Source organism: Alosa pseudoharengus, unplaced genomic scaffold (genome assembly GCF_046254945.1).
Source record: "Alosa pseudoharengus isolate Yale_2024_CS ecotype anadromous, Long Island Sound unplaced genomic scaffold, YU_APseudo_1.1 YU_APseudo_1.1_scf_101, whole genome shotgun sequence".
NCBI lineage: Eukaryota > Metazoa > Chordata > Actinopteri > Clupeiformes > Clupeidae > Alosa > Alosa pseudoharengus.
Genome location: NW_027468567.1, coordinates 67,501 through 82,500, shown reverse-complemented (window position 1 = coordinate 82,500; position 15,000 = coordinate 67,501). Strand labels below are relative to the sequence as shown.

At 43.0% G+C, this 15,000-nt stretch overlaps 1 protein-coding gene across 1 annotated transcript in view; it reads left to right on the top strand.

Annotated features, from left to right (window-relative positions):
* The window catches only part of lrch1 (leucine-rich repeats and calponin homology (CH) domain containing 1), a gene marked incomplete at its 5' end in the record, with an annotated part of 61,319 nt that overhangs the window by 43,597 nt on the left and 2,722 nt on the right, over window positions 1-15,000 (top strand). The window contains 2 exon segments of the mRNA XM_076274988.1: window positions 16-93; window positions 14,469-15,000. The exon segment at window positions 14,469-15,000 is cut by the window's right edge and continues 2,722 nt beyond it. Of these exon segments, the coding sequence (XP_076131103.1) occupies window positions 16-93; window positions 14,469-14,582 (192 nt within the window).

Here is a 15,000-nt window from a genome sequence, read left to right as displayed (position 1 = left end):
GTGTGTGTGTTGCAGCCAAAGCTTAGTATGGCAAAATGCCGGAGAAATGTGGAGAACTTTCTGGATGCCTGTCGGAAGATGGGCGTGCCAGAGGTGAGTGACATCACTTCCTGTGTCCTTGACATCACTTCTCCCACCACTCCATATGCACTGAGCTCAGGAAACAGCATTCGCTTCACTCTTGAGTTCCACTTCACTCTAGAACACTCTGGAGTTCCAGTTCACTCTAGAACACTCTTGAGTTCCACTTTACTCTGGAACACCCTTGAGTTCCACTTCACTCTAGAACACTCTTGAGTTCCACTTCACTCTAGAACACTCTTGAGTTCCACTTTACTTCGGAAAACTCAAGTCTTTAAACTAACACCATGTGATGCAAACAAGCGTTAGCGCTAAAAATCTGTTTAATCACTTTGTTTTCAGTTGGAATGTCCTCATTGCACGCAATGCAAAGTTCTGAAGGAGCTCTTTGGCTAACGCTCCCCTTGCTAAGAGGCTGTTTTATGTCTATAAGCTGCACCTTCCTGATCTGAAGGAAGCGTTTAGTTCTGAAGGAGCTCTTTGGCCAACGCTCCCCTTGCTAAGAGGCTGTTTTAGGCCAATAGAATGTGGTTTTTAAACGTGAGGCTAGTTCTCCTGAGCTCAGCAGGCTAGAGGACTATTCTGTGTGTGCTGGTCCACACATGATACACACACACACACACACACACACACATGTGCTCCACACACACACATGTGCTCCACACACACACACACACATGTGCTCCACACACACACACACACACATGTGCTCCACACACACACACATGTGGTCCACACACACACACACACACACACACATGTGCTCCACACACACACACACACACACACACACATGTGCTCCACACACACACACACACACACACACACACACACATGTGCTCCACACACACACACACACACACATGTGCTCCACACACACACACACACACACACACACATGTGCTCCACACACACACACACACATGTGCTCCACACACACACACACACACACACACGCGCACACACACACACACATGTGCTCCACACACACACACACATGTGCTCCACACACACACACACACACACACACACATACACACACACACACACATGTGCTCCACACACACACACACACACACACACACACACACACATGTGCTCCACACACACTAACACACACACATGTGCTCAACACACACACACACACACACACACACACACACACACACATGCTCCACACACACACACATGTGCTCCACACACACACACACACACACACACACACACACACTCCCATCGTGTTGGACCTGCTCCACAGTGGTCCTCATGGGGTCTTCAAGCCGACTGGTGATGTCATCAATCATCATGGTGACGTCATGGTGTTATGAAGCATACTAGTGACATCATCAGACTAACCTATGAGGTAATCAGGCATGTCTACAATGTGATGAGATCATGCTATAGCATATTGCATAGCAACCTATGAAGTCACCAGTTTGGCTTATGACATCCTCCCCCTCACCCCACTTGTGAGTAATATTGCATCATTCCATTCCCCCTTGGCTACTGCAGCTGATGCTGTTGCTATGGTGACATTTGGACAGAAGCTGGATGGGGGGGGGGGGGTTCAATCAGTACAAATACAGTCAGGAGAGGTGGGGTGGGGGGGGTGTGTGTCTGGTTGAACAGTGTATTAATTAAATGATGTGTGTGTGTGTGTGTGTGTGTGTGAAATCAGTGTATGAAGCGTGTGTGTGTGTGTGTGTGTGTGTGTGTGTGTGTGTGTGTGTGTGTGTGTGTGTGAAATCAGTGTATGAAGCGTGTGTGTGTGTGATACGCATTTGAGTTGTTTTCTGGACACTGCTCTAGAGCATTTTTTTTCTCTCTGAAAATTCCAGCTTTAAGCCTCTTGTTAGCTGATGGCTAATGCTAAAGGTTCTTTTGCTTAACGCTAATGACTGTATTCACTAATTCTAGCTAATATTGATAGTTTAGCTTCTTAACGCTAATGACTATTCACTAATGCTAAGGGTGATTCTAAGCTAATATTGATAGTTTAGCTTCTGCTAAAGGCTGCTTTGCTAATGTTAATGGCTTAGCTTTTCAATGCTAAAGGCTGCTTGTAATGTTCATCGCTTGGCTTAGAGTTGCTTCTCAATGCTTAAGGCTGTGATATCAAGCATCAATGGCTGCTAACTGCTTGGAGTTTGCTCATGAAACTACTTGCTGTAATTGCTAACACTAACCTAGCATTCTGGCCACAAGCTTTCACATGCTGTACTAGCTAACACTAACCTAGCATTCTGGCCACAAGCTTTCACCTACTACTCATGCTATTCTCACATCATACACCATGCGTCTGCCTTCTGAGAGAGAGAGAGAGAGAGAGAAAGGGATAGAGAGATGGGGAGGGACAGAAAAAGAGTGAGAAAGAGACAGTGAGAGATAAAGTCTGATAAAGTTGAGATAGTTGTAGCCTAGTTACTTAATAATCCAGTTTCTCACTCAATTGTTTATCATTAATCCGCCATCTCGCTGGATCCCAAAGTACTGAACACCAACACAAACACAGCAAAAACAGAAAGGATGCAAGCAGCAAATGTAGAGGAGTCAGTTCCAAAGGAAGAACAGAATGCTGAATGAAGCCCAAAGCTTCCCAGCTAGCACAGGTTGGTATTGATTGGCAGTGTCAGAGGTGAAATTTCAACGGTGAAACAACGTCAAACCAACGTCATCCTCTCAAGCAATTGTATATCGAATGTTGTTTTATACTCTTGTTCGGCACCAAAGCCAACGTGTCACTTAGATGTCAACAAAAATACAATTATTACACAAGGTATCTGCAACAGCGTTTCAAAAAACATTAAAGAAATGTCTGAATGAATAGTTGGTCAAAGTGGGATACTTTGTATTGGCTCTTATAACAAGAGGATTTACAACGTCGAAACACTGTCACGCCAACGGCAGTCGAAACACTGTCACGCCAACGGAAGTCCACTGACTGGCTGTATGATCATTGCCTACGCAATATGCACACAATATATGTATACAGTAGGGGTGTGAATCTCTCATGTAAAAGACGATATGATTCGCATCTAGATACATGGGCACGATTCGATACAAGAAAAGATACATGTTTATAAAAAACAATTCAGTACGATTCGATGCGATGCGATTCGATGCAATTCGATGCAGTTCAAGAATGGAAAGCATTCTGAAAGATTTTTTATTATTTGCTCAAGGTGCACATTCATTTTATATTATCAATTATCATGGTCATGGTTGTCAATTAGGCAACAAAATGTGTGAATATGATTATCTAAACTGAGGTTTGTTTCATATACTGTATTGAAATGAAAAAAGAATAGTCTACATTTCAGTCAAGCACAGCAGCCAAATATAACATAAAAATACATTTTTATAGACTTTACAGATTTTATAGAGTTATATCTGATTGTTTTCATGGAGCTGTAGCCTTGTTGAGGTAAGACAATACCGAAATAAAATAAAACAGTGCTTAAGACACTCTTGGCCTTTTCTCATATAGGCCTAGCCTACCCTACAAGAATAAAATAGGCCTACAAATCAATGAACTCTCTGGGCTTATTTTGTTCCAACAGTAGACCTAATGCAGAAACCTAAAATGCCACAAGTCTGAGTGAATATGAACAAAATCATTGGCTAATCATTTATGCATCGTTTTAGCAGCAAGGGCCAAATTATTATTTAACATTAAGGAAATCCCTTCATCAAAGGTAAGGCTACTCTACAGACTATCGTTGCTGTTTAGGAATGCTATAAGTGCTTAATTTCGCGCTGGATTTCGAAAAACAAAAGCCGACCGAGTGCAAGTTGTCACATGGTTAAGTTGCAATAGATGTATGGGTAATGAGGTCATTTGACAACTTTGGGCAATGAATGTAACCAAAAACGAACTGCATTACCCACAATTCCGTGCCACGTGCAGTTTCAAAACCGGAAGTGGGATGAACGCGCTGCTTGGAACGTAAATGAGTCTGAGTGAGCAGAAAAGGTTGTGCACCGATTCATAACAAGTAAATCGATATAACGACCGGTTCATTTCAGTTTTTTTCCGATACGGGGCTTCACGTATCGATGTAGCCGTATCTTACACGTTAAAAACGGATACCGATACGTATCGGTTAATCTTTACACCCCTAGTATACAGATATGTAGCCAACTTATATTCATTTATCAGCATTGCAGTGCTACAGAATGTAGCCTACCCACAAACAGGTCACAGACAATTCCAGCAGCTGACAGGTAGCCTAATGCTATCCCTACACCATAAGAAACATGAAACCTGTAACTCACCTATTAGAAATTCACTCTAATGAGCATTCTGTTCAGCAAAGTTATTCACGATAGAACTGAAATCCAACTTCCTAGCAAAAGGTTAAAACTTCCTCCCGGTGAGAATGGATATTGATGCTCATCGTGAATCAGCTCACATCACCATGTTACAACAGACTTTGCATTCTAGTGAGTTATAACAATGTTGATATGTGTTGTTGGTTTGATGCATGTCTAAGATATAGGTTATAACGTCTCAATGTTTTAATGATGAAGATAAGTGGTAGGATAATCTGCAAGTGGTAGGATAATCTGCAAGTATAGGATAATCAAGATAAACTCCGTCATGCGCCCGATATGTAGGTAGATGTTTTGCGGATCGTTGAATAGTTTTCTATTGAAATGTCAACAACGGGCAAAATAATGTTGGTCCCAAGTCAGTAAACATCGTCATGCCAACGGCTGAATGTAGGCCTGCTAAGTTCGACCAATGCCAAACTTGAAATTGCGAATATTAACAACGTAGCCTAACTCTTTGAATTTTGAACCCTGGTTAGAAACCAACTCAAAAGTAAAGTAAAGAGTAACAAGTTACTTTCCAAAAGGACTAACAATACTAACGATAGTATTTTCCCCTTGGGGATCAATAAAGTATCTATTAGGGGTGTAAAGATTAACCGATACGTATCGGTATCCGTTTTTAACGTGCAAGGTACGGCTACATCGATACGTGAAGCCCCGTATCGGAAAAAAACTGAAATGAACCGGTCGTTATATCGATTTACTTGTTATGAATCGGTGCACAACCTTTTCTGCTCGCTCAGACTCATTTACGTTCCAAGCAGCGCGTTAATCCCACTTCCGGTTTTGAAACTATACGTGGCACGGAATTGTGGGTAATGCAGTTCATTTTTGGTTACATTCATTGCCCAAAGTTGTCAAATGACCTCATTACCCATACATCTATTGCAACTTAACCATGTGACAACTTGCACTCGGTCGGCTTTTGTTTTTCGAAATCCAGCGCGAAATTAAGCACTTATAGCATTCCTAACGATAGTCTGTAGAGTAGCCTTACCTTTGATGAAGGGATTTCCTTAATGTTAAATAATAATTTGGCCCTTGCTGCTAAAACGATGCATAAATTATTAGCCAATGATTTTGTTCATATTCACTCAGACTTGTGGCATTTTAGGTTTCTGCATTAGGTCTACTGTTGGAACAAAATAAGCCCAGAGAGTTCATTGATTTGTAGGCCTATTTTATTCTTGTAGGGTAGGCTAGGCCTATATGAGAAAAGGCCAAGAGTGTCTTAAGCACTGTTTTATTTTATTTCAGTATTGTCTTACCTCAACAAGGCTACAGCTCCATGAAAACAATCAAATATAACTCTATAAAACTCTTTAAAGTCTATAAAAATGTATTTTTATGTTGTATTTGGCTGCTGTGCTTGACTGAAATGTAGACTATTCTTTTTTCATTTCAATACAGTATATGAAACAAACCTCAGTTTAGATAATCATATTCACACATTTTGTTGCCTAATTGACAACCATGACCATGATAATTGATAATATAAAATGAATGTGCACCTTGAGCAAATTATAAAAAATCTTTCAGAATGCTTTCCATTCTTGAACTGCATCGAATTGCATCGAATCGCATCGCATCGAATCGTACTGAATCGTTTTTTATAAACATGTATATTTTCTTGTATCGAATCGTGCCCATGTATCTAGATGCGAATCGTATCGTCTTTTACATGAGAGATTCACACCCCTAGTATCTATCTATCTATCTATCTAAATAGACATTTGCCTACCTTTAAAGAAGTTACTAGTAACTTGTAACTTTTTTTGTACTTTTTTTGAGTAACGACCCGAACACTGGTAGTCAGCTATTCATTAGTTAGTCTCAGCGCTCTGAGTCTTAATTACGCTGATCGTAAACATTAGTTAGTCTCAGCGCTCTGAGTCTTAATTACGCTGATCGTAAACATTAGTTAGTCTCAGCGATCTGAGTCTTAATTACGCTGATCGTAAACATCTACCTGCTGTGCCAATTCATTAGTTAGTCTCAACGCTCTGATACGCTGATCGTAATAGTGGCCACGCCCACTACCGTGGCCACACCCTCTCTGCATCTTGTGCTTTTACTCCACACACAGCATAACGTTTAGCCTTACTCTCTCAGAATGCACAGTGTAACCTTTAGCGTTACTCTCTCAGAATGCACACACACAAATCTCTGCCCTCTGTTTCACCTCTTTAACTCTCTGTTCTTCTCCTTTGGTGGATGGACAATCTCTCTCCTCCCTCTCTCCTCTCCTCCTTCTCTCCTCCCTCCCTCCCTCTCATCCCTCTCCCCCTCCCTCTCTCCTCTCCTCCCTCTCTCCTCCCTCCCTCTCTCCCTCTCCTCTCCCTCTCTCCTCTCCTCCCTCTCTCCTCCCTCCCTCTCTCCCTCCCTCCATCTCTCCCTCCCTTTCTCCCTCCCTCCCCCTCTCCTCCCTCTCTCCATCTCTCCCTCCTCTCCTCTCCTCCCTCCATCTCTCCTCCCTCTCCCTCTCTCTCTCCTCCCTCCCTCCCTCCCTCCCTCTCTCTCTCCTCCCTCTCTCCTCTCCTCCCCCTCTCTCTCCCTCCCTCTCTCCTCTCCTCCCTCCCTCCCTCCCTCCCCCTCTCTCTCCCTCCCTCTCATCTCTCCTCCCTCCCTCCCTCCCTCTCTCAGTCGTCTCTGTGTTCGGCGTACGACGTCCTGCAGTGCCGGCTACGTCCAGTAGGGGCCGCCGTGTGCTCTGTGCTGGAGGGCGTCAGCACGGCCGAGAGAGAGGGGGAGGGAGGGAAGGAGAGGAGGGAGGATGGAGAGAGAGAGAAGGGGAGAGAAGTGGAGAGAGAGAAGGCCTCTCTGGCCCCTCCCCCTACCTGGCGGATCTGGGATCTGATTGGCTCCAGCTTGCTCCACCTACTCTGTCTCCTGCTTCTGTTCCTGGCCTACAGCTGGAGTGAACTCACCTAGTACACACACACACACACACTTGACACACACACACACACACACATCTTATACACACACACACACACCTAGTACACACACACACACACACACACCTGACACACACACACACACCTAGTACACACACACACACACACACACATCTTATACACACACACACACACCTAGTACACACACACATCTAATACGCACACACATACACACACACCTAATACACACACTTACCTAATAAACACACACACAGCTAATATGCACAAACACACACACCTAATACACACACACACACCTAATACACACACACACACCTAGTACACACACACACATACATACATACATACACACACACACCTAATACACACCTAATACACACACCACACACACACCCCTAGTACACACCTAATACACACACACACACACACCTAATGCACACAAACATACACACACACATAATACACACTAGGGCTGTAACTTTTGAGAAAAAACAAATTCGAATGGATATCAAATATCGAGCAATGTATTAGAATATATTTGAATATCTAGTCGTCGCAAAAAAAGAGACACACCGTAAGGGAGATTTAATCACAAAACGTATTAACAACGTATTAACAACGTATTGTCTGACAGTCATAAACAGTAGCCTACTTAGGCCCTAGCCTGTCTGAAAAAAAAAACCTAATCTATATGAAGAGACATATCCTATCACAAAATTATGCTACATGGAAAAAAAACAGAATCGGAACAGCAGGGCACAAACAAACAAACATAAACAGCACAGCACAAACAAACGTGACAACCTAGACAGCAAATAAAACAGTGTGGCTATAACTCGCTTGATTTGGTCATGGGCCTTCGCTAAACAGGGCGGCTATTGAGAGGGCTCTGGCTCCAGTTGTTACTGTGGCTACTGGCTATTGGCTATTATTGGCTTGAATGGGTCATGGGCCTACGCTACACAGTGTGGCTATAACTCGCTTGATTGGGTCATGGGCCGACGCTACAATACGTTTAGAGCGCTTGATTGGGTCATGGGCCGACGCTACAATACATTTAGAGCGCTTGATTGGGTCATGGGCCGACGCTACAATACATTTAGAGCACTTGATTGGGTCATGGGCCGACGCTACAATACGTTTAAAGCGCCCGCTACTGGATGAGATGGCAAACAATAAAATAACAAACAAACGGTCTAATCACAGACTGTAAAATACGCTACACATGGCACTTTAACAAACGATTAGCTTATTTATAGTTCGATTACGGATATTTCACGTCATGTTCGAATGCATATTCGGATATTGAATAAAAAGTAACAGCCCTAATACACACACACATCTAGCACACACACACCTAATACACGCACACGTGCACACACCCAATACACACACACACACACATAATACTGACTAACACACATACATAGTACACACCAGGGCTCCGAACCGGTTCAAGGAACGAAAACGAAAACCGAAAACGAACGAAATTTTACGGAATTTTACAAGGAGCGGAAACGGAAACTAAAACAAAATGGTCTTCAACTGTTCCGGAACAGAAACGTTATTCTGAAATCCACAAAACCGGTTAATAACGTTTTTTTTTCGTTCTCTATATAACAGCCTAATAATTTGATTTCTGCAGTTTGAAAAAAAAAACGAATAAATGGACCTTTGGTCCAAATGTGTATATTTTGTCTTGCTGTTGTAATGTAACCTATCCGTCTGCCACTTCGGATCTTAGGCCAGCTCGTAGCGTAGGCTACTGAAACTGATTTGGAAATTGTTTGTAGCCTATGCGTAATAGCCTATTTTGCCTGTCCACGCCTTGTCGTTTTAAAGTCGGGATTTTAAATGTTTGCGCAGTTATAGCCTATTCTATGTACAGTAGAAGAGTTAAACGGGAAATTTGAGATAGGCCTTGTCAGCAACAGACAGGTTCGTTTATAAACAGGGTTGGAATTATAGCGCAAGCTTTTGAAGATCTCCATATGGATAAAACTTAGGCTACAACCAGGTAAGGAGTTTAGCACGTATCCAGAAATATTTTTGATAAGAAATTATTTATAGGCATAGGTTAGGCCTACAGTAAGTCTGTAGGCTATGGGATGGATAGCCCATCTGAATGTTTTTGGATGCCGCCTGTGATTTATTATTTTTGGGCATAGCTACGGTATAGGCTAAATCAAGGGGAAATAATGAGTACGTCTATTCTAAGGTAAAGTCCACAAAAATAGACTTGATAGGCCCGCCAAACACTGCCGGAACTTTAAGAATGAACGATATTTTGCGTTCCGAACCGGTTCAGGACCGATATGTTGGTGGCGGAACGCATGCAAGAACGAAAACGTTAAACATAGGCCACCTGAACCGTTCGGAACGGAACGTTTGAAAAATCATTTCGTTTTCAAGCCCTGGTACACACACACACACCTAATACATGCAATACACACTCAGACACATACAGACAAATAAATTCTAGCACAAAACAAAACACTCAGAACACTTAACACAAACACACTTAAGACAACATATCTTTTGCTTACACACACACACAACCACACATACAGACGCACGCACACACACACACACATACACACACAACACACATACAGACGCACGCACGCACACACACACACACATTGTGATTGCTTCAGTATTAGTGGTGTTGAGTGGCATCTTATGTATTACTTATTATTTATTAAATTATCCCTTATTTATTGTTAAAATCGTATATTTAATGTATTTATTTGTTTACTCTCAAAGGTAAGATTTAACTTTTCAGTCATTAGTCATAATTTATTAATGATTTGGCGCAGAATATGACCAACCTACACACACACACATTCCTAACATTGTCTTCTAGACACACACACTATACACACACATACACACACCTAAGTATAAGTATATATACTCTTTTGATCCCGTGAGGGAAATTTGGTCTCTGCATTTATCCCAAACCGTGAATTAGTGAAACACACTCAGCACACAGTGAACACACAGTGAGGTGAAGCACACACTAATCCCGGCGCAGTGAGCTGCCTGCTACAGCGACGCTCGGGGAGCAGTGAGGGGTTAGGTGCCTTGCTCAAGGGCACTTCAGCCGTGCCTACTGGTCGGGGTTCCGTACTGGTCGAGGTTTGAACCGGCAACCCTCCGGTTACAAGCAGGGCTTTGAACCGGTTCAAGGAACGAAAACGAAAACCGGGAACTTTTTGTATTTTACAGGGAACAGAAACGAAACCGGAAACGTTATTATTTTTTATGTTCTGGAACAGGAACACTTATTTAAAATAATGGTAACCGGTTAATACCGGTTTTATTTCGTTCCTCAAAGTTTTCGTTGCAAGAAAAAGTAATTCTTTTCCTGCGCACGTTACCATGACGGCTGAGGTTCACTTCCTGTGTGACATCACATCAGACATTCGCCGACTGAATGGAGAGAGAGCGGTGGATTACAAAGTCTCCACTCCACATCTTAAATAAGAGGTAAATTACGATCCATTGTTAATTAAAACGCTCATTCCAAACACAATATTAATAGCTATATTTGTCGATGGACTAGCGAACATTAGGCCTACTGGATGGCCTTTCCCCCCCGACAGTTGCAATTTGTTGTTGCCCGAGTGGCATAACCACGGGTCTTAATAATGTCGTTACGTTTGTGTGGAAATTTTCTCTTTTAACAATAAACTACACATTTGAAATAATTGTAGGCCTATTTAATTATTATTATTAATAATAATATAATTATTAGGGCTGTCAATCGATTAAAAAAATTAATCTAATTAATTACATACTCTGTGATTAATTAATCTAAATTAATCGCATATATATTTTTTGCTGTGAAAGTATTTTAAATATTTAAATTCAAATGAATCATTGAATAATTAGCATTTGTGACATTAACTTCAAAAACTCTTTTATTATTATTTTCACTCTTCAAATAATTGCCATAATAATCTATGATATGACCTAATATGCTGAGGAAATAAATTCAAAAGTGCTTTGGTAAGAAGTTTTTTTTTTGACCTAGGGGACACAATGAAAATAAATTAACACTCCCCTCAATGTCAACACTTATTTCTTTGCATTGATGTATAGAGCACATTCCTTGCTGCAGACATTACAAAGGACTTTATTTTCAACAGTTTATTTTTATCAACACCATCAGGCTGTTTTTTAAAAGTAAATCTTCCAATCAATGATCCAGGCAGCACGTTTCCTTCTCACTCCTTCATTTTACAGTCTAATTTTTACTGACTAGAACTCGGGGTCAAAGGTCATACAGAATCGATTAATCTGCACTAATTTTTTTAATCAGTTATTTTTTCTCAAATTAATTAATCGAAATTAATCAGTTATTTTGACAGCCCTAATAATTATTATTATGTAATAATGGTTGTAATATTATTACATTTGGTTTAAGCTGAATGAGAAAGATGTGACATAATTCTATAGCATTAAACAGCTGACAGGAACGAAATTAACGGTTCCGGGAACAGTATTTTTTTGTTCTAACCGGTTCGGGAACGTCAATTTATTGGTGGAACTCATAACCGGAAACGTTATAATTCCGTTTCTGTTCGGAACGAACCGATTGGGGAAAAAAATCAGTTCAAAGCCCTGGTTACAAGTCCGAAGTGCTAACCACGGCTACCCCACTAAGAGAGAGCACTGCGTTGGCTGGGAAACGAACCCGGGTCAACTGCTTGGAAGGCAGCTATGCTGACAACTACACCACCAACGCCACCTAGACACACACACACACACACATCTGTGTGGTTGGCATGTTCTGTATCGGTAAAGACTTGAATTCTTTCATATTTTTATGAACTATTTATATTTATATTAATTCCTCATTCACATCATGCGTATTGAGTGTGCTAGTGCATAAGCTCTTCTGCCCACACACACACACACACACCCTCCAAACGCACTGGCAACATATATATTATATTACACACTGGCTTTCACCAACAAGATCTTCTCCCTCTTACAGACAAAGGAACACACACGCATGCATTAGTGTAAGAGAGTGTGTGTGTGTGTGTGTGAGAGAGAGAGAGATGAGGTGGGTGTGTATTGTCTGAAGAGTGTGTGTGTGTGTGAGAGAGATGAGGCGGGTGTGTATTGTCTGAAGGATGTGTGTGTGTGTGTGTGTGTGTGTGAGAGAGAGAGGTGAGGGTGTGTATTGTCTGAAGGGCTATCTACTGTATCACGTGTAAGAGCTGCCAGCTGCCAAACTCTTAAGCACCAGCAGGGGCACCACTACACTACTGAACTTCCACTCCCCCCCTCTCTCTCTCTATCCTCTCTTCCTCTTCTCTTCCACTCCCCCCCTCTCTCTCTCTATCCTCTCTCTATCCTCTTTTCTTCCTCTTCCACTCCCCCCCTCTCTTCCTCTTCCACTCCCCCCCCTTTCTCTCTATCCTCTTTTCTTCCTTCACTACTGAACTTCCACTCCCCCCCCCCCCTCTCTTCCTCTTCTCTTCCTCTTCCACTCCCCCCCTCTCTCTCTTCCTCTTCTCTTTCTCTTCCCCCTTTCTCTTCCTCCTTCTCTCCTCCACACCTGAGAATGGGGTGAACAAAATCAAACCAGGAAATGAAATATAAAAAAAGCCCCTCCCACCAGTCACCTCACAGCCAATCCCTGCCCAGGTCTTCTCATTCTCTCATCTGATTGGCCACTGGCAGTTCTGCTCATGGCTTCTGTTTTGGTGAATTACCATGGTTACAGCAACCATTTTGTAAGAACGGATGTGCGTGTGTGAGTTTTACGAACGACGACGATGATGATGATGATGATGATGATGCTCATGGTTGATCATGATGAATATAAATAAATGAAGCTTTTTTTGGCTGTTGTTTTTATGGTAGTGTTTGTCTTCTGCACACACACACACACACACACTCACACACACACACACACACTCACACACACACACACACACATACACACACACACACACTCTCACACACACACACACTCACACACACACACACACACACACACACACTCACTCTCTCACACACACACACACTCACTCTCACACACACACACACACACACACACTCACTCTCACACACAAACACACACACACACAGTCGTGACTAAGTATGTTGTGTAGAATCACGCGCACACACACACACACTGCCTGTGAGAAGAGTAGAGTGAACAGACCTCTTCTCTCACACACTGTGTGAGTGTGTGATCTCTCTCTCTCTCACACACACACACATAGTAGAGGTAACAGAATGTTTGATTAGTTGAGAAGAGACTGTGTGTGTGTGTGTGTGTGCACAAAGAGTCATTAAGTGGTATGTCTTGTATAATGGAGTAAATATATCTGAAACTCACTCACTCTCTCTCTCTCTCACACACACACACACACACAGAGCATGTTCCGATCCCCATGACTGTGGATATTGATGTGTGTGTGTGTGTGTGTTCAATAACTGGATATTGTTTAAAGTTTGTATCATCAATATTTGTTTTTTATTCCCCTCCTCTCTGCATCTCTCTCTTGTCTTGTCTCTCTGCATCTTATCTGTCTGCCCCCCCCCTCTATCCTTCTCTCCTCTATCCTTCTCTCCTCTCTATCCTTCTTCCCCCTCTTTCTCCTTCTCCCCCTCTCTCCTTCTCTCTCCCTCTCTCTATCCCCCCTCTATCCTTCCCCCCCCTCTCTCTCCTTCTCTCTCTTCTCCCCCTCTCCTCTCCCCTCTCTCTCTCCCTCTCTCCCCCACTCTATCCCCCCCTCTATCCTTCTCTCCCCCCTCCCCCCCCCCTCTCTCTCTCCTCTCTCTTCTCCCCCTCTCTCTCTCCTTCTCTCTCCCTCTCTCCCCCCTCCCCCCCCCCTCTCTCTCTCCTCTCTCTTCTCCCCCTCTCTCTCTCCTTCTCTCCCCCTCTCTCTCTCCTCTCTCTCCCCCTCTCTCTCCTTCTCTCTCCCTCTCTCTTCTCCCCCTCTCTCTCTCCTCTCTCTCCCCCTCTCTCTCCTTCTCTCCCCCTCTCTCTCTCCTCTCTATCCCCCCCTCTATCCTTCTCTCCCCCCTCCCCCTCTCTCTCTCCTCTCTCTTCTCCCCCTCTCTCTCTCCTTTTCTCTCCCTCTCTCTTCTCCCCCTCTCTCTCAGGTGCAGCTGTGCCTTCCTCACCATGTGCTGGAGGAGAGGGGGGGGTTAAAAGTGTGTGTGACAGTGCAGGCCCTTGTGGACACTGCAGAAACACACACACACACCTGCATATAAGGCAAGGCTTTTACACACCTGCACGCACACACACACACACACACATCTGCATATAGGGCAAGTCTTTTCACACACACACACACACACACACCTGCACACACACAAGTTTGACAAGTCAAATCTCAAACACACATATGCCAGTCCAGTGGACACACACAGACACACACACACACCTGGGTTCACTTTGCCACACACACACACACCTGGGTTGACTGCCACACACATGCGAGCTATTTCTTCATCTCTGATTGGACGGGAGGCATTCTATGAGTCATCACGAGTGGCCATGTGGAGTGGAGGATGAAGAGAAAGAACGATAGAACACACAGAAAACACACTTTTGGATCTTACAACTAAATGAGTTGGAAACACAGAAAACACACTTTTGTATCTTAAAACTAAATGAGTTGCTAATGGA